Source organism: Camelina sativa, chromosome 2 (assembly GCF_000633955.1).
Source record: "Camelina sativa cultivar DH55 chromosome 2, Cs, whole genome shotgun sequence".
NCBI classification, from domain to species: Eukaryota; Viridiplantae; Streptophyta; class Magnoliopsida; order Brassicales; family Brassicaceae; genus Camelina; species Camelina sativa.
The window spans coordinates 11,799,331-11,824,641 of record NC_025686.1 but is presented as its reverse complement, the minus strand read 5'-3'; the positions used below and the strand labels follow the sequence as shown (position 1 = coordinate 11,824,641).

General features: G+C 39.6%; 2 protein-coding genes across 2 annotated transcripts; both read left to right on the top strand.

Annotated features, from left to right (window-relative positions):
• Positions 8,839-9,396, top strand: LOC109126622 (uncharacterized mitochondrial protein AtMg00810-like). Its single transcript, XM_019230331.1, has one exon. The coding sequence runs from the start codon at positions 8,839-8,841 to the stop codon at positions 9,394-9,396; it is 558 nt and encodes a 185-aa protein (XP_019085876.1).
• LOC104722384 lies at positions 12,563-16,627 on the top strand. Its single transcript, XM_010440533.2, has 2 exons — positions 12,563-13,553; positions 16,081-16,627. The coding sequence occupies exons 1-2, from the start codon at positions 12,626-12,628 to the stop codon at positions 16,575-16,577; spliced, it is 1,425 nt and encodes a 474-aa protein (XP_010438835.1). The 5' UTR covers positions 12,563-12,625; the 3' UTR covers positions 16,578-16,627.

Sequence of the window (25,311 nt, the reverse complement as noted above, 5' to 3'; positions counted from 1 at the left end):
CCCTAGTTTTGTTCTCCTATTTAAAGGTTGTAGCCGACATTGTAATACTTACACTAATGGAATTATATTCTACTATTATTCTCTTTGTTCTTCACTCATTTCACTACTCTCGCTCTCACATTTCTATCTTTACTTCCGCTTAAACTAACATGGTATCAGAGCAAGTGTCTTCATCTTTGATTCTCTAAACTCACTCTTCTTCCTCATTGCTACTCTTATACTCTCATACTCTCGGCTCGACTCTCTTTACTCTGTTTCTCAAAACGTTTACTATGGATAACAACAAACCAATTGTTACTCCAGTGGTGCTCAAAGGAGTAAATTACTGGTTGTGGAAAAGAACCACAAAGACCGCTTTTAGTGGCCGGGGTTTATGGATCCATGTTAAAACGGACCAACTCCCCAAGAAAGCTATCAAAGAAGACGGTAAGGAGGGAAAGGAAGAAGACAAGGAGGCTGATCTCGAGAAGGAAATCAAGTGGTTCCAAGAAGATCAGACCGTGCTTGCCATTCTCCAAAACTTGCTGGACGCACCAATCCTTGAAGCCTACTCATACTGCAAGATGGCCAAGGAACTTTGGGAGACGCTTGCGAATGTCTATGGGAATATGACCAACTTGACTCGAGTGTTTGAAGTCAATAAGGCAATTAACGGTCTCCACCAAGAAGACTTGGAGTTCACGAAGCACTTTGGAAAGTTCAGGTCACTTTGGGCCGAACTTGAGATGCTCCGACCAAGTACAATCGATCCGGCTATCCTTAATGAGAGAAAAGAGCAAGACAAGGTCTTTGGTCTCCTTCTCACTCTGAATCCGGCATTTAATGATCTCATCAAACACATCCTTAGAGGCGACAAGTTACCTACTCTTGATGATGTATGTTCACAAGTTCAAAAGGAACAAGAGTTCACTTGGCCTATTGGCAAGGAGGAATTGGCCACGGCAAACAAGGGTTTCTACAAGCATGAGCACAAATAGGTGGTGGTATGCGACCATTGCAAGAAGAGGGCCACATCAAGGACAAATGTTGGATTCTTCATCCCCATCTCAAGCCTGCCAAGTGTAAGGCTAATCTCTCGCAAGAAGGACCAAGTGGTCAGGGTACCGGTGCGGCAAACCAAGGAGGCGCTACGGCTATGGCAGCTTCTTATGGGGATCTTATGAGTAAATCAGACCTAAAGGCTCTCATCAGATTTATCACTGCACTCAAGGACTCTTGTATCACTTTCTTGGCCTCTAAACCTAGTACGTCTCTTCTTGGAGACTCGGGATCTTCTCACCATATGATAAGTTACCCGAGTCTTATGAACAACATAAAACCGGCTGTATGAAATGTAATTATTGCCAATGGTGATAGGAGACTTGAAACTATTTAATAATAATTCAAAAGCTTTCTTTATGCCTACGTTTACATCTAATCTTTTATCGGTTAAGAGAGCTACTACTGATCTGAATTGTTATACTATATTTGGACCTAATAGTGTACATTTTCAGGATATTTAGACTAGAAAGATTCTTGGAGAAGGGGATGCTAGAGGAGATCTCTATGTCCTAGAGAACACTTCATCAAGTTCTTCTAATGCTTTTTCGCTTATGTCAAACCTTAGTAGTATTTCAAGTGATATATAGCATGCTAGACTAGGCCACCCTCACTCTCGTGCTTTCGAACTAATGTTGCCTAGTGTTTCTTTTGATAACTCAAGTTGTGAGTCTTGTATTCTTGGAAACCATTGCAAGTCTGTTTTTCCTAAATCTACTACCATATATGAGCATTGCTTTGATCTAGTACATTCTGATGTTTGGACATCTCCCTGCCTATCTAGAGATAATAACAAGTATTTTGTGACCTTCACTGATGAGAAATCTAAGTACACTTGGTTAACTTTGTTACCTTCTAAGGATAGAGTTTCTGATGCCTTTGTTAATTTTCAGAATTATGTTACTAATCATTTCAATGCTAAAATTAAGGTACTAAGATCGGATAATGGAGGAGAATACACAAGTCACAAACTTAAAGAACACTTAGCAAAACACGGCATACTACAACAAACAAGCTGCCCATATACGCCTCAACAAAATGGAGTGGCAGAAAGGAAGAACCGACACCTTATGGAAGTTGCCCGGTCGATGATGTTCCACACAAATGTCACCAAGAGGTTTTGGGGAGATTCTAAGATGATGGCGTGTTACCTGCTCAATAGAACACCAACAAAAGTCCTANCTTTGTGACCTTCACTGATGAGAAATCTAAGTACACTTGGTTAACTTTGTTACCTTCTAAGGATAGAGTTTCTGATGCCTTTGTTAATTTTCAGAATTATGTTACTAATCATTTCAATGCTAAAATTAAGGTACTAAGATCGGATAATGGAGGAGAATACACAAGTCACAAACTTAAAGAACACTTAGCAAAACACGGCATACTACAACAAACAAGCTGCCCATATACGCCTCAACAAAATGGAGTGGCAGAAAGGAAGAACCGACACCTTATGGAAGTTGCCCGGTCGATGATGTTCCACACAAATGTCACCAAGAGGTTTTGGGGAGATTCTAAGATGATGGCGTGTTACCTGCTCAATAGAACACCAACAAAAGTCCTACAAGATGTGTCACCTTATGAGGTATTAAACAAAACTAAACCTTCATTCGGTCACATACGGGTTTTTGGTTCTGTTTGTTTTGTCTTGATACCAGGTGAACAAAGAAGTAAACTTGACGCCAAAATCATCAAATGTATGTGTCTTGGGTACTCAACAAGCCAAAAGGGGTACAAGTGTTATGATCCGACCAACGGTCGTACGCTTATATCTCGGGATGTGAAATTTATAGAAGGTCTTGGATACTACCAAAAGAAGGATTGGGAAAGCTTGAAGGACTTATCTCACTCCAAATCGGATCGTGCAGCCAACTTACGTCACCTCCTTGATCATCTTGGCATTACTACACAATCTCCTCAACTGGAACCACTGAGGCCAATCATCATCATACTTCGACACCATCGTCACCTAGGGGAACACCACCTGATGTTAGTGATCCCATGGAAGATCTCACCGAGAGCATGCTGACTAGGACCAAAGACGTACAAACGGAGCCAATGGCCCTTGATAATGACGGTGGAGATGATAATGATGATGGTGTGACACTTGACGCTCCTATCTCCCAATCAGTCCAGCCTAGGAGAAGTGAGCGCCTTAAGACAAGCCAGCCTAGGAGAAGCGAACGCCTTAAGACAGTCAAGCGGGTGTATTACAACAATCAAGCTGTTGCTCATCCTATTCAGGCTGTGTGTTCGCTTGCCCTACTACCACCAGATCATGCGGCTTTTCTTGGGAAAGTGGATGACCATTTCATTTCCCCAAACTTACGATGATGCAAAAGAACATCAAGTGTGGATCGATGAAGTGGCCGATGAGACGGGTGCTATGGTCCGGAACCATACTTGGGATGAGGTCGACCTGCCAAAAGGAAATAAGGCAGTAAGTTCCAAATGGGTATTTACTATCAAATTCCAGAGCAATGGAGACATCGAACGTCACAAAGCTTGCCTTATAGCTCGTGGGTCCACTCAAATGTACGGTGCTGATTACACGGATACCTTTGCTCTGGTCGCTAAACTCCACACTGTTCGCGTGGTTCTCTCACTGGCCACGAACCTGTCTTGGGATCTTTGGCAAATGAACGTTAAGAACGCCTTTCTTCAGGGGGAGCTCAGCAAAGAAGTCTACATGTATCCCCCACCTAGTTTTTAAAACACGGTAGCTCCGGGAAAGGTTCTACGGCTTCGCAAGGCTATCTACGGTTTGAAGCAGTCTCCCCAAGCCTGGTATCACAAGCTAAGCTCCATGCTTAAATCCCATGGCTTCAAGCGATCAAAAGCTGACCACACTCTCTTCACACATCGCACCTCTAGAGGAATTGTGGTCGTCCTTATCTATGTCGATGATATTATCATCTCCGGTGATGACAAGGATGGTATACAAAACACCAAAGCTTTCCTCCACTCTACTTTTGCTATTAAAGACCTTGGTGAACTCAAATACTTTCTTGGTATTGAAATATACCGTTCTTCGGAGGGTTTATTTCTCTCCCAACGAAAGTATGCTCTTGATCTTTTAAGTGAGACAGGTAAACTTGGTGTGAAACCGGCACCGAAACTGCTTGAAGAAGGCTACCAGGCCAAGCGAAAGGGGGAGCACAAGCAGAACCAGGATAAAGATGCTCCACTTGATCCGTTGCATGCACCATATGAAGATGTGACAAGATATCGGTGTTTGGTAGGTAAGTTGATCTACCTTACCATTACACGACCTGACCTGTGTTATGCTGTGAATCAGGTGAGTCAATTTATGAAAGCACTAACCAAGTACCATTGGAGTATGGTGGAACGCATCTTAAGCTAACTCAAGGGGAGCCCGGGCCAAGGCATTTGGATGGGAAAGAATGCAAATACCAAGATCATAGGATATTGTAATGCGGACTATGCTGGTGATACGCTGGATAGACAATCTACCACATGATATTGTACGTTCATTGGAGGCAATATAGTCACATGGAAGTCCGAGATACAAAAGGTGGTGTCATGTTCTAGTGCTGAAGCCGAATATAGAGCGATGAGGAAGCTAGCTAATGAGCTGACATGGCTTAAGGGTCTCCTCAAAGACCTTGGCATTGAAGCCAATTATCATGCACTGTGACAACGAAGCTGCAATTCATATCGCCACCAACCCGGTTTTCCACGAGAGAACTAAGCACATTGAAGTAGACTGCCACATGGTTTGAGAGAAGATTAAAGATGGTGTAACACTACCAAGCTACACTCCAAGTAAGGATCAACTGGCAGAGATATTCACTAAGGCTGCATGTCCGAAGGTTTGCGAATATATTCATGGCAAACTTGGGCTTGTAGACCTTACTCGCCTATGATCGACTCCTCTAACACATGGACATCACACTCTTTTTCCCTTAACATAGTTTTGTCCCATGAGGTTTTCTATGTTAAGGTTTTTAATGAGGTGGTGATTCATGTGTTCTAAGCTTAGTCATTACATTAGACTAAGCTTGAGTGGGAGTATTGATCATGAATCACCAAGAGGCTGAGTCGTGTCCGTACGGTCGTCCGTACAACGTACAGTGTTAGATAAGGCCGAGTTCTACCAAGACATATGGAAGGGAGTAGAGGCCTGGTCATCTAAGGCCCATAAGAAGGATCTAGATCCCATTATAGCCGTTAGAGGATAAGGAGGGAGCATAGTCACGGGTTGGCTTCGTCCAAGGAGACCATGACCGGTCACTATCACCATTGGGATCACCTCTCTCTCTCTCTTTATGTCTTTATCACCTAGTTTTCGACTAAACTGTGTGTAGCCCTAGTTTGGTTCTCCTATTTAAAGGTTGTAGCCGACATTGTAATACTTACACTAATGGAATTATATTCTACTATTATTCTCTTTGTTCTTCACTCATTTCACTACTCTCGCTCTCACATTTCTATCTTTACTTCCGCTTAAACTAACATGGTATCAGAGCAAGTGTCTTGATCTTTGATTCTCTAAACTCACTCTTCTTCCTCTTTGCTACTCTTATACTCTCATACTCTCGCCTCGACTCTCATTACTCTGTTTCTCAAAACGTTTACTATGGATAACAACAACAAACCAATTTTTACTCCAGTGGTGCTCAAAGGAGCAAATTACTTGTTGTGGAAAAGAACCACAAAGACCGCTCTTAGTGGCCGGGGTTTATGGATCCATGTTAAAACGGACCAACTCCCCAAGAAAGCTATCAAAGAAGACGGTAAGGAGGGAAAGGAAGAAGACAAGGAGGCTGATCCCGAGAAGGAAATCAAGTGGTTCCAAGAAGATCAGACCGTGCTTGCCATTCTCCAAAACTCGCTGGACGCACCAATCCTTGAAGCCTACTCATACTGCAAGACGGCCAAGGAACTTTGGGAGACGCTTGCGAATGTCTATGGGAACGTGACCAACTTGACTCGAGTGTTTGAAGTCAAGAAGGCAATTAACGGTCTCCACCAAGAAGACTTGGAGTTCACGAAGCACTTTGGAAAGTTCAGGTCACTTTGGGCCGAACTTGAGATGCTCCGACCAAGTACAATCGATCCGGCTATCCTTAATGAGAGAAAAGAGCAAGACAAGGTCTTTGGTCTCCTTCTCACTCTGAATCCGGCATTTAATGATCTCATCAAACACATCCTTAGAGGCGACAAGTTACCTACTCTTGATGATGTATGTTCACAAGTTCAAAAGGAACAAGATTTCACTTGGCCTATTTAGTGGCAAGGAGGAATTGGCCACGGCAAACAAGGGTGTCTACAAGCATGAGCACAAATAGGTGGTGGGTGGTATGCGACCATTGCAAGAAGAGGGCCACATCAAGGACAAATGTTGGATTCTTCATCCCCATCTCAAGCCTGCCAAGTTTAAGGCTAATCTCTCGCAAGAAGGACCAAGTGGTCAGGGTACCGGTGCAGCAAACCAAGGAGGTGCTACGGCTATGGCAGCTTACTATGGGGATCTTATGAGGAAATCACACCTAAAGGCTCTCATCAGATTTATCACTGCACTCAAGGACTCTGGTATCACTTTCTTGGCCTCTAAACCTAGTACGTCTCTTCTTGTAGACTCGGGATCTTCTCACCAGATGATAAGTTACCCGAGTCTTATGAACAACATAAAACCGGCTGTAGGAAATGTAATTATTGCCAATGGTGATAGGAGACTTGAAACTATTTGATAATAATTCAAAAGCTTTCTTTATGCCTACGTTTACATCTAATCTTTTATCGGTTAAGAGAGCTACTACTGATCTGAATTGTTATACTATATTTGGACCTAATAGTGTACATTTTCAGGATATTTAGACTAGAAAGATTCTTGGAGAAGGGGATGCTAGAGGAGATCTCTATGTCCTAGAGAACACTTCATCAAGTTCTTCCAATGCTTTTTCGCTTATGTCAAACCTTAGTAGTATTTCAAGTGATATATAGCATGCTAGACTAGGCCACCCTCACTCTCGTGCTTCTGAACTAATGTTGCCTAGTGTTTCTTTTGATAACTCAAGTTGTGAGTCTTGTATTCTTGGAAACCATTGCAAGTCTGTTTTTCCTAAATCTACTACCATATATGAGCATTGCTTTGATCTAGTACATTCTGATGTTTGGACATCTCCCTGCCTATCTAGAGATAATAACAAGTATTTTGTGAGCTTCATTGATGAGAAATCTAAGTACACTTGGTTAACTTTGTTACCTTCTAAGGATAGAGTTTATGATGCCTTTGTTAATTTTCAGAATTATGTTACTAATCATTTCAATGCTAATTTAAGGTACTAAGATCGGATAATGGAGGAGAATATACAAGTCACAAACTTAAAGAACACTTAGCAAAACACGCATACTACAACAAACAAGCTGCCCATATATGCCTCAACAAAATGGAGTGGCAGAAAGGAAGAACCGACACCTTATGGAAGTTGCAAGGTCGATGATGTTCCACACAAATGTCACCAAGAGGTTTTGGGGAGATTCTGTGATGATGGCGTGTTACTTGCTCAATAGAATACCAACAAAAGTCCTACAAGATGTGTCACCTTATGAGGTATTAAACAAAACTAAACCTTCATTCGGTCACATACGGGTTTTTGGTTCTGTTTGTTTTGTCTTAATATAAGGTGAACAAAGAAGTAAACTTGATGCCAAAAGCATCAAATGTATGTGTCTCGGGTACTCAACAAGCCAAAAGGGGTACAAGTGTTATGATCCGACCAACGGTCGTACGCTTATATCTCGGGATGTGAAATTTATAGAAGGTCTTGGATACTACCAAAAGAAGGATTGGGAAAGCTTGAAGGACTTATCTCACTCCAACTTGGATCGTGCAGCCAACTTACGTCACCTCCTTGATCATCTTGGCATTACTACACAATCTCCTCAACTGGAACCAAGTGAGGCCAATCATCATCATACTTCGACACCATCGTCACCTAGGGGAACACCACCTGATGTTAGTGATCCCATGGAAGATCTCACCGAGAGCGTGCCGACTAGGACCGAAGACGTACAAACGGAGCCAATGGCCCTTGATAATGACGGTGGAGATGATAACGATGATGGTGTGACACTTGACGCTCCTATCTCCCAATCAGTCCAGCCTAGGAGAAGTGAGTGCCTTAAGACAATCCAGCCTAGGAGAAGCGAACGCCTTAAGACAGTCAAGCGGGTGTATTACAACAATCAAGCTGTCGCTCATCCTATTCAGGCTGTGTGTTCGCTTGCCCTACTACCACCAGATCATGCGGCTTTTCTTGAGAAAGTGGATGACCATTTCATTTCCCAAAACTTACGATGATGCAAAAAGAACATCAAGTGTGGATCGATGCGGTGGCCGATGAGACGGGCGCTATGGTCCGGAACCATACTTGGGACGAGGTCGACCAGCCAAAAGGAAAGAAGGCAGTAAGTTCCAAATGGGTATTTACTATCAAATTCCAGAGCAATGGAGACATCGAACGTCACAAAGCTCGCCTTGTAGCTCGTGGGTCCACTCAAATGTACGGTGCTGATTACACGGATACCTTTGCTCTGGTCGCTAAACTCCACACTGTTCGCGTGGTTCTCTCACTGGCCACGAACCTGTCTTGGGATCTTTGGCAAATGAACGTTAAGAACGCCTTTCTTCAGGGGGAGCTCAGCAAAGAAGTCTACATGTATCCCCCACCTAGTTTTTAAAACACGGTAGCTCCGGGAAAGGTTCTACGGCTTCGCAAGGCTATCTACGGTTTGAAGCAGTCTCCCCAAGCCTGGTATCACAAGCTAAGCTCCATGCTTAAATCCCATGGCTTCAAGCGATCAAAAGCTGACCACACTCTCTTCACACATCGCACCTCTAGAGGAATTGTGGTCGTCCTTATCTATGTCGATGATATTATCATCTCCGGTGATGACAAGGATGGTATACAAAACACCAAAGCTTTCCTCCACTCTACTTTTGCTATTAAAGACCTTGGTGAACTCAAATACTTTCTTGGTATTGAAATATACCGTTCTTCGGAGGGTTTATTTCTCTCCCAACGAAAGTATGCTCTTGATCTTTTAAGTGAGACAGGTAAACTTGGTGTGAAACCGGCACCGACACCGCTTGAAGAAGGCTACCAGGCCAAGCGAAAGGGGGAGCACAAGCAGAACCAGGATAAAGATGCTCCACTTGATCCGTTGCATGCACCATATGAAGATGTGACAAGATATCGGTGTTTGGTAGGTAAGTTGATCTACCTCACCATTACACGACATGACCTGTGTTATGCTGTGAATGAGGTGAGTCAATTTATGAAAGCAGCAACCAAGTACCATTGGAGTATGGTGGAACGCATCTTAAGCTAACTCAAGGGGAGCCCGGGCCAAGGCATTTGGATGGGAAAGAATGCAAATACCAAGATCGTAGGATATTGTAATGCGGACTATGCTGGTGATACGCTGGATAGACGATCTACCACATGATATTGTACGTTCATTGGAGGCAATCTAGTCACATGGAAGTCCAAGATACAAAAGGTGGTGTCATGTTCTAGTGCTGAAGCCGAATATAGAGCCATGAGGAAGCTAGCTAATGAGCTGACATGGCTTAAGGTTCTCCTCAAAGACCTTGGCATTAAGTCAAAGAAGCCAATTATCATGCACTGTGACAACGAAGCTGCAATTCATATCGCCACCAACCCGGTTTTCCACGAGAGAACTAAGCACATTGAAGTAGACTGCCACAAGGTTCGAGAGAAGATTAAAGATGGTGTAACACTACCAAGCTACACTCCAAGTAAGGATCAACTGGCAGACATATTCACTAAGGCTGCATGTCCGAAGGTTTGCAAACATATTCATGGCAAACTTGGGCTTGTAGACCTTACTCGCCCATGATCGACTCCTCTAACACATGGACATCCCACTCTTTTTCCCTTAACATAGTTTTGTCCCATGAGGTTTTCTATGTTAAGGTTTTTAATGAGGTGGTGATTCATGTGTTCCAAGCTTAGTCATTACATTAGACTAAGCTTGAGTGGGAGTATTGATCATGAATCACCAAGAGGCCGAGTCGTGTCCGTACGGTTGTCCGTACAACGTACAATGTTCGATAAGGCCGAGTTCTACCAAGACATATGGAAGGGAGTAGAGGCCTGGTCATCTAAGGCCCATAAGAAGGATCTAGATCCCATTATAGCCGTTAGAGGATAAGGAGGGAGCATAGTCACGGGTTGGCTTCGTCCAAGGAGACCATGACCGGTGAATATCACCATTGGGATCACCTCTCTCTCTCTCTTTATGTCTCTATCACCTAGTTGTCGACTAAACTGTGTGTAGCCCTAGTTTTGTTCTCCTATTTAAAGGTTGTAGCCGACATTGTAATACTTACACTAATGGAATTCTATTCTACCATTATTCTCTTTGTTCTTCACTCATTTCACTACTCTCACTCTCACATTTCTCTCTTTACTTCTGCTTAAACTAACACACAACAGTAACCTTGATCCAAACACAATGAAGAGCTAAGTTGACCGAAGGGTGTGTGGACATTGTACCTTGTTCCTTATCCTTGGTTTTGTCCCAATGGGTTTTCCAGGAAAGGTTTTAATGAGGCAATTGACTCACACTTCACTAATGGTCTACTCTTTTGTTTGGAAGTCCACTTTGAGCCTAATACAAGTCCAAGAAAGCCTAAAATAATCAATTTATTTTTGTGGTCAAAGAGGGGAGACGAAAATGGAGTTCAACTCACCTTGGGATGGAAAACTTCCAGAATTGGGTCTCCATCAACAATCTATATTAATTGTCTTTTAGCTTCAAGAATAATCAATACATGGCTTTGTTACCAAGTTTATTATTCCTATATAAACACATGTAATCTCATTTGAGAATCATCAATCAATTTTCCTTTTCATTTTATGAGTCTATCTCTTTGTTCTTTGTCTAGAACACTTCCTTGTTTCTTGGTGTGTAATATCTAAGCAAGAGCCTCTTCTTGCTGGACTAGTGTGTCATATCTAGCAGCGATTGGAGTTGGGAATATCAACAGCCTTCCGCAACTGCTCTGAGACCCCTAAATCCATTAAATCTCCCTCGTTGCACCTTGCACCTAGGCGAGTTTCTATCCTTTCTAATCTGGCTGAGTGATAATTTTTTGATAAATAATAAAAAGGAGAGTATATCAACCTCAAAGGAATCCGTCATTTAATTACACAAATCAGAGACTTTCTCTTGGAATCAGAATCAGACTCAGAAAAAAAACAAGAAAGAACAAAGAAGCTTAAGTTGCAAAGCCGTAGAGAATCTATTGCACTTGATCGAAAAACTGCCTAATCTCGGTGCAAGATAACCAAGACGGGTCACTCCAGGATTTACTCTGCTCTCATTTGAACTGTGCACTCAATTCAAAAGAGATGAAACTCTCAAACTCAAAATGCTTCTTTGAAGCGATGACGTGTAAACTCTTCTACAGCAGCGCAAATGTCAAGTGCTTTCATAATTTATCCGACGCATAAGTGAGACTAGATCTATTGTTTCTAAATGTTGTTGTTTTCTAAAAGTTTATATGTTTTCTTTTGTGGTTAGTCTCAAACCAACCCTGTGATTTTCAATTAGTCACATTCTGAGATGTTCCTTCCTAAATGAAGTCTACATAAAGATCCTCAACTGATCTAATTGCCTTGATGAAATTGAAACCTATCTTGTAATTCCAAAATTGAAATTCTTTATTCTAAATTATTTTACAAAGTATATGAGTAACTAAAACTTTAAACAAGGAGAGTTTTTGAATAAATGTATCTACAATTATATTTTTGAAAGCTACTTAATGTTTTTTTTCTTTTTTTTTTCAAATTTTTAAATATAATCAACGAAATTTTATATACAATTTTTAAAGAGTCAAAATGTATTTTAATTTAATAGCAAAGATAGGACTGTCTTTTTACAAAAAAAAAAAAGAGTTAGTTTAGAAAAAGAGAAAAAACATAGGGTAGTTTTCATAAAATATATTGTAGATACAAAGCCTATGTTTAATACAAATTAGATGAAATTAATGTATAAATATAAAATTATAAATTAAGTTAAAAAGAATTGATCCGGCTGGGTATAAAATGAGACATAAATAATTCTATAATTAGGATGCCCTAATTCTATTTTGATAGCAGATTGATCATAGTAATCAAAATTTTCTTTTAATCGATATTTACATAATGAAATGTTTAACTCGCTAAGACACATTTAATAGTTTTGAAGTGATGATAATAAAACAAAATTATGCAGCAACAAATAATAATAAAAAACTGAAAAAACCAATATTAACGATGATCATTGTCATAAACTATATTAATCATGGTTTTTTATCACAAACAATATACAAAAATTAGTCTTTCAGAAAACATAAAACAGAATATTTTAAAAATTAAATAAAAAAATAAAGGAGAAATAATCCTGCGGCCTAGCAATAGCAAGGGTACCAACCTAGTTTTTATAATTCCAGCTTTTACTTGTAAGCAAATGTACTTTCTTCCAAGCTTGAACGGGTCCGAACATCTCCTTCTTCTCCCTCCATCGCTCTCTCTATCTCAGAAATTATTCAATGCAAGAGATGCTTCGGTGGGCCCATTTAACCGCAGGGATTCTCTCCGTTGTTGTCCTCTCTTCTCTCCTTGTAGTCTTCCTCCGTCGCTGGTGCTTTCTCCGCCAACCAGAGATCACCACATCCCTTAACGCCGCAAGCCCTATTGGGAGCGATAGCTTCCAGGCTAGAATCTCAAAGCTCCACCAGAAAAGCCTCATCCACCAGCTAGATACCTCCAACATCAAGCGCAGAGGAAGTATCAACAACTATTCCCTCTCCGGAAGCGCCAAAACCGGAGGACTCCCGTCAAAGCCTGGTCTATTTATCTGGACGGAGCATCCGGCTTTGGTGAACGAAGCGGTCCAGAATGGGTGGACAAGGTTTGGATTCTTCGTTCACGCACAGGCTCCTTCTGTGACCGGGGCGTCACCGGGATCAGTTCTTCCAGGGATTTGCACGACGGCAGGAAGCGAAGATCCTGGTGTAGTAATCACATGGGAAGTGTCAAACGGCTCCGTGGAATTCACACAAACGATCAAGTTTAATCATGCGTTCAAAGATACGGTCAACAACAAAAGAAACCCTTTGATGGTTCTCCGAGCAGCTTTACCACTTCCCGGACCACAACTTGTAAGTTCTGCTTTCCCACAAGAGGCTTACTTTGAAATCACAATCCTGGAAATCTTCCAACAGGGCTGTGGATTCAGTGAGGGTGGTAACAACGTAGGTTGGGACCTCGCATCAATGGAAAGTGAAAAGACCAAGTTGTTCAAGAGCCAAGGATTAAAACTTGTCAAAACAAAAGAATGGGATGGGGAAAACGAAGAAGCCATTTTGTCCCTAGGACTAGCGACGGGTGGTTCCTTTAGAACCGGCGAGACACAACTACCAGGAAAGTTCTTGGCTTCTATTGGGTTCCAATCCGACGGTGCTGTCTATCTTGATGGTACGTATTTATTTGTATATTTGCCTCAGTCTTTTGAATCATTTAGTTTCATCATCTAATTATCGATCTTCAAACTCGTTTACTAAGGAGGAATTCTAATCAATTGTCCAAAGAAAGATTCGGTCTAATATATAAAAGTTGGCTGTCCATTGAGTTTGAGATTTTATAATTGCTAATTAGAAATGGAGACCCACTAAGGAATATAATAACATCGTGGTCACAATCATCTAGAAGCCCCAATTGTTATGAAACCTCATTACTTCTGTTGACCCCAAACAACAACTCTCTATTTAGGCCTTGAATGGAAAAGCATATGAAAAAGCTTTTTTAATTTTATCATCCAATCAACATTTATTAGGAGAGAATATAAGGGAGCATTTAGAAGTTGGAGATGTTCTCATATGCTCTCTTTCTATATGCTCTCATTTGAACTTCTGTTGACCCCAAACAACAACTCTCTATTTAGGCCTTGAATGGAAAAGCATATGAAAAAGCTTTTTTAATTTTATCATCCAATCAACATTTATTAAGAGAGAATATAAGGGAGCATTTAGAAGTTGGAGATGTTCTCATATGCTCTCTTTCTATATGCTCTCATTTGAAGCATTTCTCAAGCATTTAACTCTAAAATATTAATATATATTATAATAATTTTAAATAATTAATTTATTTTGTAAAAATATAAAATTATGATTTCATAAAATATAAAATTATTTGTTATAAGATAATATATATGAGAAACTACTTAATGTTATTATTTAAAAAAATATAATAATTTATTTAATACATTAAAATATTAATGTAGATATAACGTTTATAATATATATCATTGTTTTATTATAGTTTATTGTGTTATATTATATATATTTTAAAATTGTATTGAAACTAAAAATATAAATATAGATATAAAGTTTTATAAAAAACTTATAATATATATTAATTATTTTGTAATTAATGTGTTACACGATAAATATATATAGTTGAAAATAATTAAATTACACATTTATATATATAACAATTTATAGTATTTATTAAATATAAAATATATTAAAAATATCATAAAGCAATGAGTGATAATTAATTTTGTTAATCAAACACATTTAAATTATATTTATTTAATTAATATCATATATTAAATATAAATATCATATATGATACTCACTGCTATAACAATCAACAAAATGTGTTATATTAATCAGAGCATACAGCTTATGCAGCTTAATGCTTATGCTGCATAATGCTAATGCTCTAGTATATGTTGTTCCACTCAAGCCCTTATCATATAGAATATGATCCCGGCTCTGCGTTGACTAGTGCCTTACTGTTTTTTTTTTGGGTCTATTCAAGGTAAATTTAGATATGTTGGTTAAAACCTGTGTGATTCAATTAGTGGTTTTTTCGTTGTTAAGATATGTTGTGTCATTTCTGAGAAATACACTTTTTGGTACTCCTTTTTTAAAAAAAATTTCATCTATTTATTTTCAAAAATATCTTTTATTAAATTTGAAAACTTGTAAAGTTTTATAAAGTTTATAAGATTAAAAGATATTTCTTGATAATAACTACTACTCATAAACTATCAGAATATTATAAAGTTTTATAAAATTTTAAATGATTTTTAAAAGTGTTTTAAAGGTTTTTTAAAAAGTATTATACGGTATTTATAAAGTATATATAAAATTTTATACACATATAATGTTAATTTGTGTATATTTTTATAAGCTTACATACATAATCCAAAAAAATATCAGTTTTTCAATAGCATTCTTTAAAAAGTTTTAGAAATGAGACATTTTTTGAAAATTGTATAAGAAAATAGTAATTTTGAAATTCCCCCTAGGTATTTTAGGTTGTGATATAATTTTTTCGCGGATTGATAAGACTATAATCTTATAAATAAAAAATTCTAAACTAGAATTTAAAAATAAAATTACTTAGTTTTTTTAATTATTTAATACATTCGTTTTTTCATATTAAGTTGTGTTTATTGATAGTGGAGATAATTTTCGTTTTTGATTTGGGTTTACGAACCTAAAACAAATTTCACTTATTTAGAAATGATAATTTTTTTCTATTTGTTAATTTATTTTACTTTACCAACATAGTAAAATTGTGAAACCATTTAATAAGTTGAATTAAATTAGCTAAAAAGTTATTTTTTTTTGGCAAACAAAAGTTATGTTTTCTGATGTAAAGTGACCTTAGTGTAGTGACCAATTGTAAATCCTTAATGCACAATGCACCATCACACCAGGGATTGAGTCTTGCTCCATACGAATGTAGGGATTTGGCTAATGCGCTGGCCTATTGTGACCCAATAGTTGACAAAAAAAAAAAGTTATTTTTCTGATGTTGCAGGGAGTTATAGGTTATAGGATCATCGATTAGTCGTATAAATCGGCTAAAATTGATTCTTTTCCACAGTGTTTTAATATTGTACATTCATGTTGGTTCATAGTCTTCGCGTATTTCGCTGTAGCTACGTCCTATATATAGAATCTTAAGCATTACTCTCTATTTATGTTAGGAATGAAGCTGGTTTGTGAATCGGAGAAACATGAGTGGGCAAAAGAAAACAAAGTGGTTGGTTGTGGTTTCGATCCGAGGAAGAAGAAGGTTTTCTTCACAGTCAACTCACACTTAGTTCACGTCATTAACTGTAAAGCAGAAGAGTTCGGGACACCTCTCTACCCTACTCTTGCTTCCAAAACAGGGGCCACAATACTTGTCAACTTGGGGCAATCTCCATTTTATTACGGCCCGGCAAACGGGCAGCGCATACCCAACCCATGTGCTGGTACTACAGCTGGGCTCGAGGACAGCAAAGAGCTGTTTTCCATTGGAAGAATAGAGCCTCAATATTTAAGCAACTTTTTCATTACTAGAGGAAATAGTGACGAGATTGCAAGTGGGAGGATGACCGTGGGAAATAGTCATAGATGTAAGCTTGACTATGACGAAGAATCTGATGCTGATCTTTTTGAGATTGCGCTTGAACGTTCTATAAAAACAAACCCATCATAGTTATAGAATTGTACTCATGATCCACTCATACATTGTATGCTTATTGTATAAATAGCTAGTGATTACAAGCTTGTCCAACATGCATGTAGTCATTGACTATAAACGGTACCAGAAGAAAACATTATGTTATTAGTGGCCAAATCCATCAAAAAGCATATGAAACTGCTTATTACGACGGATTTTGTCCATCATCTATTCTTGACGAATTATGAAAAAGCAAATGTCAGTCATAATATCCGTCAAAAAGCAAATGTCATTATATCCACCTTACATTTCTATGGCTTCGATTGTTCTTTAATTTCATCGACAATTTTTTCCACATCCTCAATCCTATTATTTTTTCGTTGTCGTGCTTGGACGAGGTGTGGATCGAGGCAATTGAAGACGAGGCAGAATGAGGACTGGAACTTTCGGATTGTTTTTCTAATAAAAAAAAAGGTATCCCTTACTCTTCATATTTTTCTACATGCAGAATAAAAATAAAAATAAATTTGTAAATAACGAATTGAATTGTAAAAGATCGAAGAATTAATTAATTACCCCGAGTACAATGCAGTTAATTATATCCCTTGATGATGGAAAAATTGCTAAGTAAAGACTTCAGTTGACGTAGGATATAGTCATTCATCATGTTTTTCGTAGACTCAAGGACATGTTTTGGTGCAAAATTTTGAATTTGTATGGCTTTGTAGGTGTACATCTCCTTTATAAAACCGGGACGCACACAATCTCCTGTAAAATAATAAATAAACTCGTATTAAAGGTTAAGGTATAAAATTTGTAAAAGTCCCAATATAATATTTGTAAAATTTGGATGACTATTTTGGATAAAGTCCCTCAGGGAAGTTTCCGGTTTAATAAGTGGATTGGTAAGAATGGTCTATTAGATGCAATTTTCTCAAGAAACACATGATAGAGATTTTGTGGGTAAAATCACAAACTGCTGCCGGGCTATTGATACGTTAAAGCGCGAGTTGGAGGTCTAGTAGTGCTGCAGTTCCAAGATGTTGAAGGGGCTATTTTATGGTCTTGACTGCCGTTTGAATCTATCAAAATGATGATTCAAGGTCACCAGAAGAGATAAAGGAGTTGATTCTAAAGTTGAAAGAGGTTTATCGGGACGAAGAGGTCTACTAGCAGCAAACGAGTAGATGTCTCTGGATGCAGGTAGGGGATCAAAATTCCAAAAATTTTCATGCTCTAAGGAAGCAACGGAGAGCTAGGAATCAGATTGTCAGACTTTATAATGTGGATGGAATTTGGGCTATAGAGAAAAAAAGATATACAACAAATTGTTGTATCTTACTTTGATGAGCTTTGTAATCAACGAAGCCTGAGGTTTTTGACGAGGCGTTGAGAGATATTAAGGTGCTGATTACGGATCAAGTTAATGGAAAATTAATGGCGCCAGCCATAGAAAAGCAAGTGGGGGGGGGAGGGGGTTTGGGTCTTCGGAGTGTCAACGATTTTAACACTGAACTTTTGGCCAAGTAACTTTGGAGGTTGATAACGGTTCCAGATTTGCTCTGAGCAAAAGTTTTTAAGGGTTGCTATTACCGGAATTCTAATCTTATGGAAATGATTAAGCTCTCTGTCTTATGGCTGGAGGAGTATTACATCTGCTAGTCCTCTAGTGAACGAAAGGCTTATTAAAAGGGTTGGATCGGGGGAGTCCATCTTAGTATGGACGGACCCATGGATAACAGCTCAATTCCTGAGGCCAGCTTTACCATTTAATTACGACTCAAATGTTGATACGTCACTTAAAGTCCAAGATTTTGTTGATCTAGGGACGAATTCATGGAAAAAAAAATATCTCCTTAATGCTACTTATGACCTGAAGGATGTCTCTTTCATTTGATCTATACCCTTGAGATCCTCTCTCTGTGTGGATTCTGTAGGTTGGCATTTCACCAAAACTAGTAAATACACGGTTAAATCAGGTTACCAGCTGTTAACCAAGGATTCTTTAGGGGCCTCCATGGCGGGTATATGTGGTCTGGATATTCGCTCTCTCTAAGCTTTTTCTGGGAAATCAAATGTGCCCCTAAGATTAAACATTTTATGTGGCAAGTTCTTTCTGGTTGTGTACCAATCACGAGGAATTTACACAACAGAGGAATAGATTGTGACCCAGGGTGTGGTAGATGCGGCGGCCAACAAAAGACTATAAATCATACACTCTTATAATGTCCGCCAGCTCTTCAAACATGGGCTTTATCTCAGGTTCCAATGGCTCTGGGCATGTTTCCATCAGAGTTGCTTTTTGAGAACACGGACAACCTTTATTGGTGAACGCCAAAAACTACAAAAGTCTCGAGATGGGCCGTTCGTACAGATTAGAGGTCCAGCGAGTCCAATCTTTAAGAGAAGCCCCTAACGGTCACAAAGCCTCTAGATCCTTCCAAGTAGCCATTGTCGAGTTCAAGCAAGTGGGAGACTAAGAGAGTCAAACAAGAGTCACATGTTTGTTTAAGACATGTGGATTTCAACAATGTAACTTGTGCATAGAATCTTGTACAAAATATGCTTCTTTGTAATGTCTATAATTAGCTTGTAACTAGGAACCATATCTAGTAAGAAGAGAGAATCCTCCTTCTCCTTTACACATTACAATCTATTTACACTTTCTATACTTCCGAGTTCACTCTCTACACTCTCTCACTTGTTCAATCACTACTTGTTACACAAGAAATCTCTTTCATCTTTCTAAACTTACATGGTATCAGAGCAAGTCCGCTCCTAACTCTGAATTCTGATAACTCTCTAATTTACATGTTTTTAGCATCCTTTTTTGTCCATATTTTGCATTGTTCATACCCTTAACTTAGCATTTTTAGGTCATTAACTGTAGGAATTCACTTTTAGGCCATTTAGGGTGTTGCATTTTTGCATTTGCATATTTTGGATGAAAACAGGTGCTTAAGAGCATAAAATGGGGAAAAACAAGGACAAACCCGAGCATGTACCTGAAGGAGCCATCGAGCTGCAAGAACAGTCCGAACCCCAACACGATCGAGGAGGATCCGAGAGCAGGAAGAACAACCCGAAAATCTACCCGAGGAGTAACTCGACCTTATCCTCGTGTATCCCATCGAGTAGACCCTCGGGCAGGACTGGGAAGCTAGGTCAAAGGGGTTTCCATATATAAACCCCTCCTCTCCTTCCTCGCAAACGAGCATTCCGCAGACCCTCAAACCAGAGAGCGAGAGCTTCTGAGAGAGAACTGAGCGACTCAAAACTCTTTTCACTTTTTGTTAGGATTTACTTCATATGTTTTTATCATTTCTTTAGATTTCTATCTTGTATTCTTACTTCTCTACTCTACCGTTTATTATAATGCAATTTTCGTTCATATATGCTTTAATGTTTCTTGCTATGATTTCCGAGTAGTGTAGTAAAGTTTCTAGGGATGGGATAGATGATTTTGTGTTCTTGATCGGTTAAGATGTCTTAGTTTGATTGTATATGTTTAATAGATTTCCTTCTAGATTGGTGTTCTTAATGCTGTCAACAAACCGAGAGGGTGAGATTAGATCTAAGGTGTTTTACCACCGTGAGGTGTAGATGAGATGCTTGAATCAACTAGTGCTAGAGGTTTACTCACTTAGCCTAAGAGATTAGATGAGTAAGGGGTTTACTGACAATAATGAATCGGATCTTAATGCCTGCTTGGTCATGTTTCTCCAACGAGAGTTGGGTAGGGGAGTGATCAAGGTTGATTGTTTCTACCAAGAGAGTCTTTTAACAAGATTTTAGAGATTCATTGTCTAGGAAATATTTGCTTGAGGCATGTAAGACATTTGTACTGGTCTGGAATACTTAGGATTCGATTACCCCATCCTTAGAAGCTTTCGTATCTTAATTGCCTGCATTTTCATTCATCACCCGATCCCTTACCCGAACAGGTAAACGATCACCTGCTTCGAGTAACCCTCGAGTTGTTCATACTTCATTTGCTTAATCGATCACCCCACCCGATCCTGTACTCCAATGCTTGCATCGAGTGCTTAGGTCGTGTGGTTCTTTGTTTATATTATTTTCTTTTATTATTTTAGGATTGTTAGACAAAACCCTTATTTGCTTGGCTTGACTTGCATTGTTCTGATTCCATCCTTCCTGCTAGCATAAACAACCATTTGGATTAATAACCCTTTGTACTACAACTGCATAGGGAATTGATACCCTGGGTGAAAATCCGCTTATTAATCTCCCACCCACCTATCACTTCCACCTCAACCTCTTTCGCTCCAATCTCTTTCTGTTTTGACTTTGAAAGTCTTATTCCTTTAACCGTTGGACAATAGCTTTAACCGACGGTCACTTCGACATGGAAGCCTCTAAGACCTTGATTGTAACAGTTACTCTGAAAGGATAGAACTATCTGCTGTGGGCAAGAACCACAAAGACGACACTGTGTGGCCGAGGGCTTTGGACCCATATTACTTCGAGTGAAGCTCCAAAGGAGACACCGACCAAAGAAGGCAAAGAAGCTGTCACTAGCGGTGAAGACAAGTCATTCCAAAAAGACCAAAGTGTTCTTGCCATCATCCAGAACTCTCTTGATGCTCCAATCCTTGAAGCATACTCCTATTGTGAAACGGCTAAATATTGATGGGACACATTACAAAATGTGTTCGGAAACACCACCAATTTAAACCGTGTGTTTGAAATCAAGAGAGCCATTAACAACCTCAGTCAAGAAGATATGGAGTTCACCAAACATTTTGGGAAGTTCCGATCCCTTTGGGCAGAGCTTGAAATGCTCCGACCGGCTAGCCTCGATCCGACCATCCTGAATGAGCAGCGAAGAAAGATAAGGTGTTTGGTCTACTTCTCACGCTGAACCCCTCCTACAACGACCTTATCAAGCATATCCTGAGGTCATACAAATTTCCAAGCCTTGATGACGTTTGTAACCAGATTCAAAAGGAACATGGCTCCATGGGCTTGCTTGGGAACAAAGGAGAGCTTGTAACGGCCAACAAGGTGGAGATAGCTTCCGGAAACAAAGGCTAGTACAAACATGATGACAAGAATCCACCTTTTTGTGACCATTGTAAGAAGGTTGGCCATTTCAAGAGCCGGTGTTGGATCCTTCACCCTCTTCTCCGAGTTAATCGATCTATGAACAACCATGGAGGACCACGAGCTCATCAAGCAACTTTAGTGGGAGAAACGACGACTTCCAAGAAAAACCATCAGGTCTCCCGAGAGAATGGAACTGCTCTAGCACCATCCTCAGAGTTGGTGAGGAAATAAGACCTTGATGCACTCATCAAAGCCCTTAAGGAGGCCTCCGGTAACTCCTATCTTGCTTTAAAACAAACTAAACCGCTTACTGTTGATTCTGGTGCATCTCATCATATGATTAGTGATTCCAAATTAATTAGTGAAATTAAACCTGCTAGTGGAAATGTTATTATAGCTAATGGTGAGAAGGTACAAGTAGAAGGGATTGGAAACTTGAAGTTGTTTGATAAAACCTCTAAAGCTTTCTATATGCCTAGTTTTACCTCAAATTTATTAACGGATAAGAGAGCAACCATTGATTTAAATTGTTATGCAATATTTGGGGCTAATGATGTATATTTTCAAGATATTGAGACAAGTAAAGTGCTTGGCCAAGGAGTCACTAAAGATGATCTCTACTTGCTTGAGGACTTGAATCTTCCATCCTCTAATTTCTCTTGTTTTAGTTTAATTATTGTTAAAGCAAACAATGCTACTTGGCATGCTAGATTAGGACATCCTCATTCTTGAGCCTTAGAAATTATGTTTCCAAGTATTTCTTTTTAAAAAGATGAATGTGAGGCTTGTATTCTTGGTAAACATTGCAAATCAGTTTTTCCTAAGTCTTTGACTATTTATGAAAATTGTTTTGATCTGGTTCACTTTGATGTATGGACATCACCATGTCTATAAAGAGAAAACGAATAATATTTTGTTACTTTTATTGATGAAAAATCAAAGTGTACTTGGTTGACACTTCTTCCTTCTAAAGATAGGGTCCTTGAAGCCTTTATTAGTTTTCAAAATTATGAGACATGCCTTCAAACAACATCTTACTGAACAACATCTTCTAAAGATAGGGTCCTTGTGGCGTGTAAGGACATTATAATGCAAAAATTAAGATTTTGAGGTCAGATAATGGTGGGGAGTACACAAGCCATGCCTTCAAACAACATCTTACTAAACATGGCATAATTCATCAAACAAGCTGCCCATATACGCCACAATAAAATGGTGTTGCTGAGAGGAAGAATAGACATCTAATGGAAGTGGCCCGCTCTATGATGTTCCACACCAATGTTCCAAAACGATTTTGGGGAAATGCTGTTCTTGCGGCGTGTTACCTCATCAATCGTACCCGCACAAAGATTCTCCAAGATGTCTCTCCATTTGAGGTACTAAACAAAGAGAAACCTACTTTTGATCACTTACGTGTATTTGGGTGTATTTGCTTTGTATTGAAACCTTGTGAACTACGAGACAAGCTTGATGCTAAAAGTACTAAGAAGGTTACAAATGTTATGAACCAAAAAGTAGACGAGTCTTGGTGTCTCGTGACGTGAAGTTTGTTGAGTCTCGAGGGTAGTAGTGCGAGAAAAACTGGGAATACCTACGAGACTAGCCATTCAAGTTTAATAATGCTGTTATCTCTCGATGGATCTTCACTATCAAATACAAGAATGATAAAGAGATTGAACGCTACAAAGTAAGAATTGTCACAAGAGGATTCACACAAACGTATGGGGAGGACTATCTAGATACGTTTGCTCCGGTTGCCAAATTACATACGGTCCGAGTTGTTCTCTTATTGGCAACTAACCTGGATTAGGAACTTTGGCAAATGGACGTCAACAATTCATTCTTACAAGGTGAACTTGAAGATGAAGTGTACATGCAACCACCGCCTGTAATACCCCTCCCCGAGGCCTAAAATTATGCGGAAAGGCCGAGGCACGGCTATCACGTAAGAATCGATCCCGACAAAGGGGAATTAATTTTTGGAGTTGAGCCAATGTCTTTTTAGAAAATTTAGAAGCTTTTGGTCGCAGAATATTTGAAGATGATCAGAGCAAATCGGAGTTGGTACCGTGGTGTAGTTTTTGGCCGACGGCCGTACGCGATCGCCAGCGTACCGTACCGTCCGCGTCCGTTAGCTACTAGCAGGTTGCTAAAATGGACGGCCAGGATTGATCAGAGATGATGCTTATCCGGTAGGAGGAGATAGGGTTGTGGATAAGTTCAACCAACCTTATCCGCCATGTGTCACCGTCTGGAGCTAGATTAGTGTCCGCCCATGTGTCGCGACGCCGTGATCCCTATCCATTACCAGCTGCTTCTACCACCGACCTTCCACCCCTATATAAACCCTTTTCCCTTCATTTGTTTCTCTTCACACCAAAACCAAACCAAAAGACTTAGTAGGTGAGAGTGAGAGTGAGTGTCCGAAGGTCTACGAGCGAGAGTCCGAGGGAGTTGGTCTAGAGTGTAGGAGTCTTATTTGCTAGGCTAAGGTAAGTTTTCGAAGCGCGTGGGGTAGCACGCGATAGGATTTTATTTATTTAATTAGTTAGTTAATTATTTATTTAAATAATTAATTAGTTATTTATTTATTATTTTAGAGTGAGGTTTGGATTTTATAGTTAGAATAATAGGGGGGTATTATTCTTGTGTTAATTTATTGCATTGTGCTATTGCCCGCATTGTTATGTTGCTTATGTGATTGCTTGCTTGCTTGTTGTTATGCTGCTTGTATGATTGTTTGATATCACGTCGTGATGGTATAGCCGTGATGCTGGACGCTTAGTCGCATTGCAGTTATGCTGTCCGATTGTTATATTATTGCTTGCTTGCATTGTTAGTTAGTATCATTTAGGTAGTTAGCAATAGGCGAATCATGAGGATCCCATCCATCTGCTGTGCGTTGCGTGTAACTCCGTAACGTTATGGCTTACGAAGGTTTGGAGTGGGTCATTCCCGGCCAGACACTACATGACGATGTAGTATGAAGGAATGTGGATCTCTTTTAGACTTTGTGTCTAGGGGTGTCGGGCATTGCCTTGGGAGATCATGGATTCGATAGGGGCCCAGCTTAGGAGATAAGCATTGCATGTTTTATTTTATTTTGCTTGAGGCTTCTAAGCCGCCTTAATTGTTTATTCCGCTGTTGCTTGCTGATTGTTATTTTGGGGTTGGGTTGGGTTAACTATTAGAATCCCGGACTTGCGGAGTAATATTAGATTACACAGGATGCTACCCATTTTGTTTTACAGGTAATCTTAGTGGGGAGACCTTAGGGGTTCAAAGGACGTTAGGCCAACCGGTGTAGATTCCCTTGCCTTTGTAAAGTAAAGGTTTTCTTTATATTATGTAATACTTGATTTAACATTATCAATAAAGCAATGTTTTCTTAAAACCCTTTGTCTCCCAATGATATTTATTAGTCTAATCCGGACTAATCACAACTCGCGCATCGCGGTACGGGTTGCAAAGCCTTAGGCCATGCTTCGCGAGGAACGGGCATCTGCGGTTGGACAGCTTGGGCGATCGGATTCGTTCTGGGAACCTCGGTCGGCCGGCTGCGGGCGTCCTATATGTGATGCTCTCGGTCTGTTCTTGGCCTAGAACGGGTCGGGGTTTTACACCGCCCGGCTTAGAAGATACTATTGGCCCGGGTAAAGTCTTCAAGCTCAACAAGGCTATTTATGGTTTAAAACAGTCACCA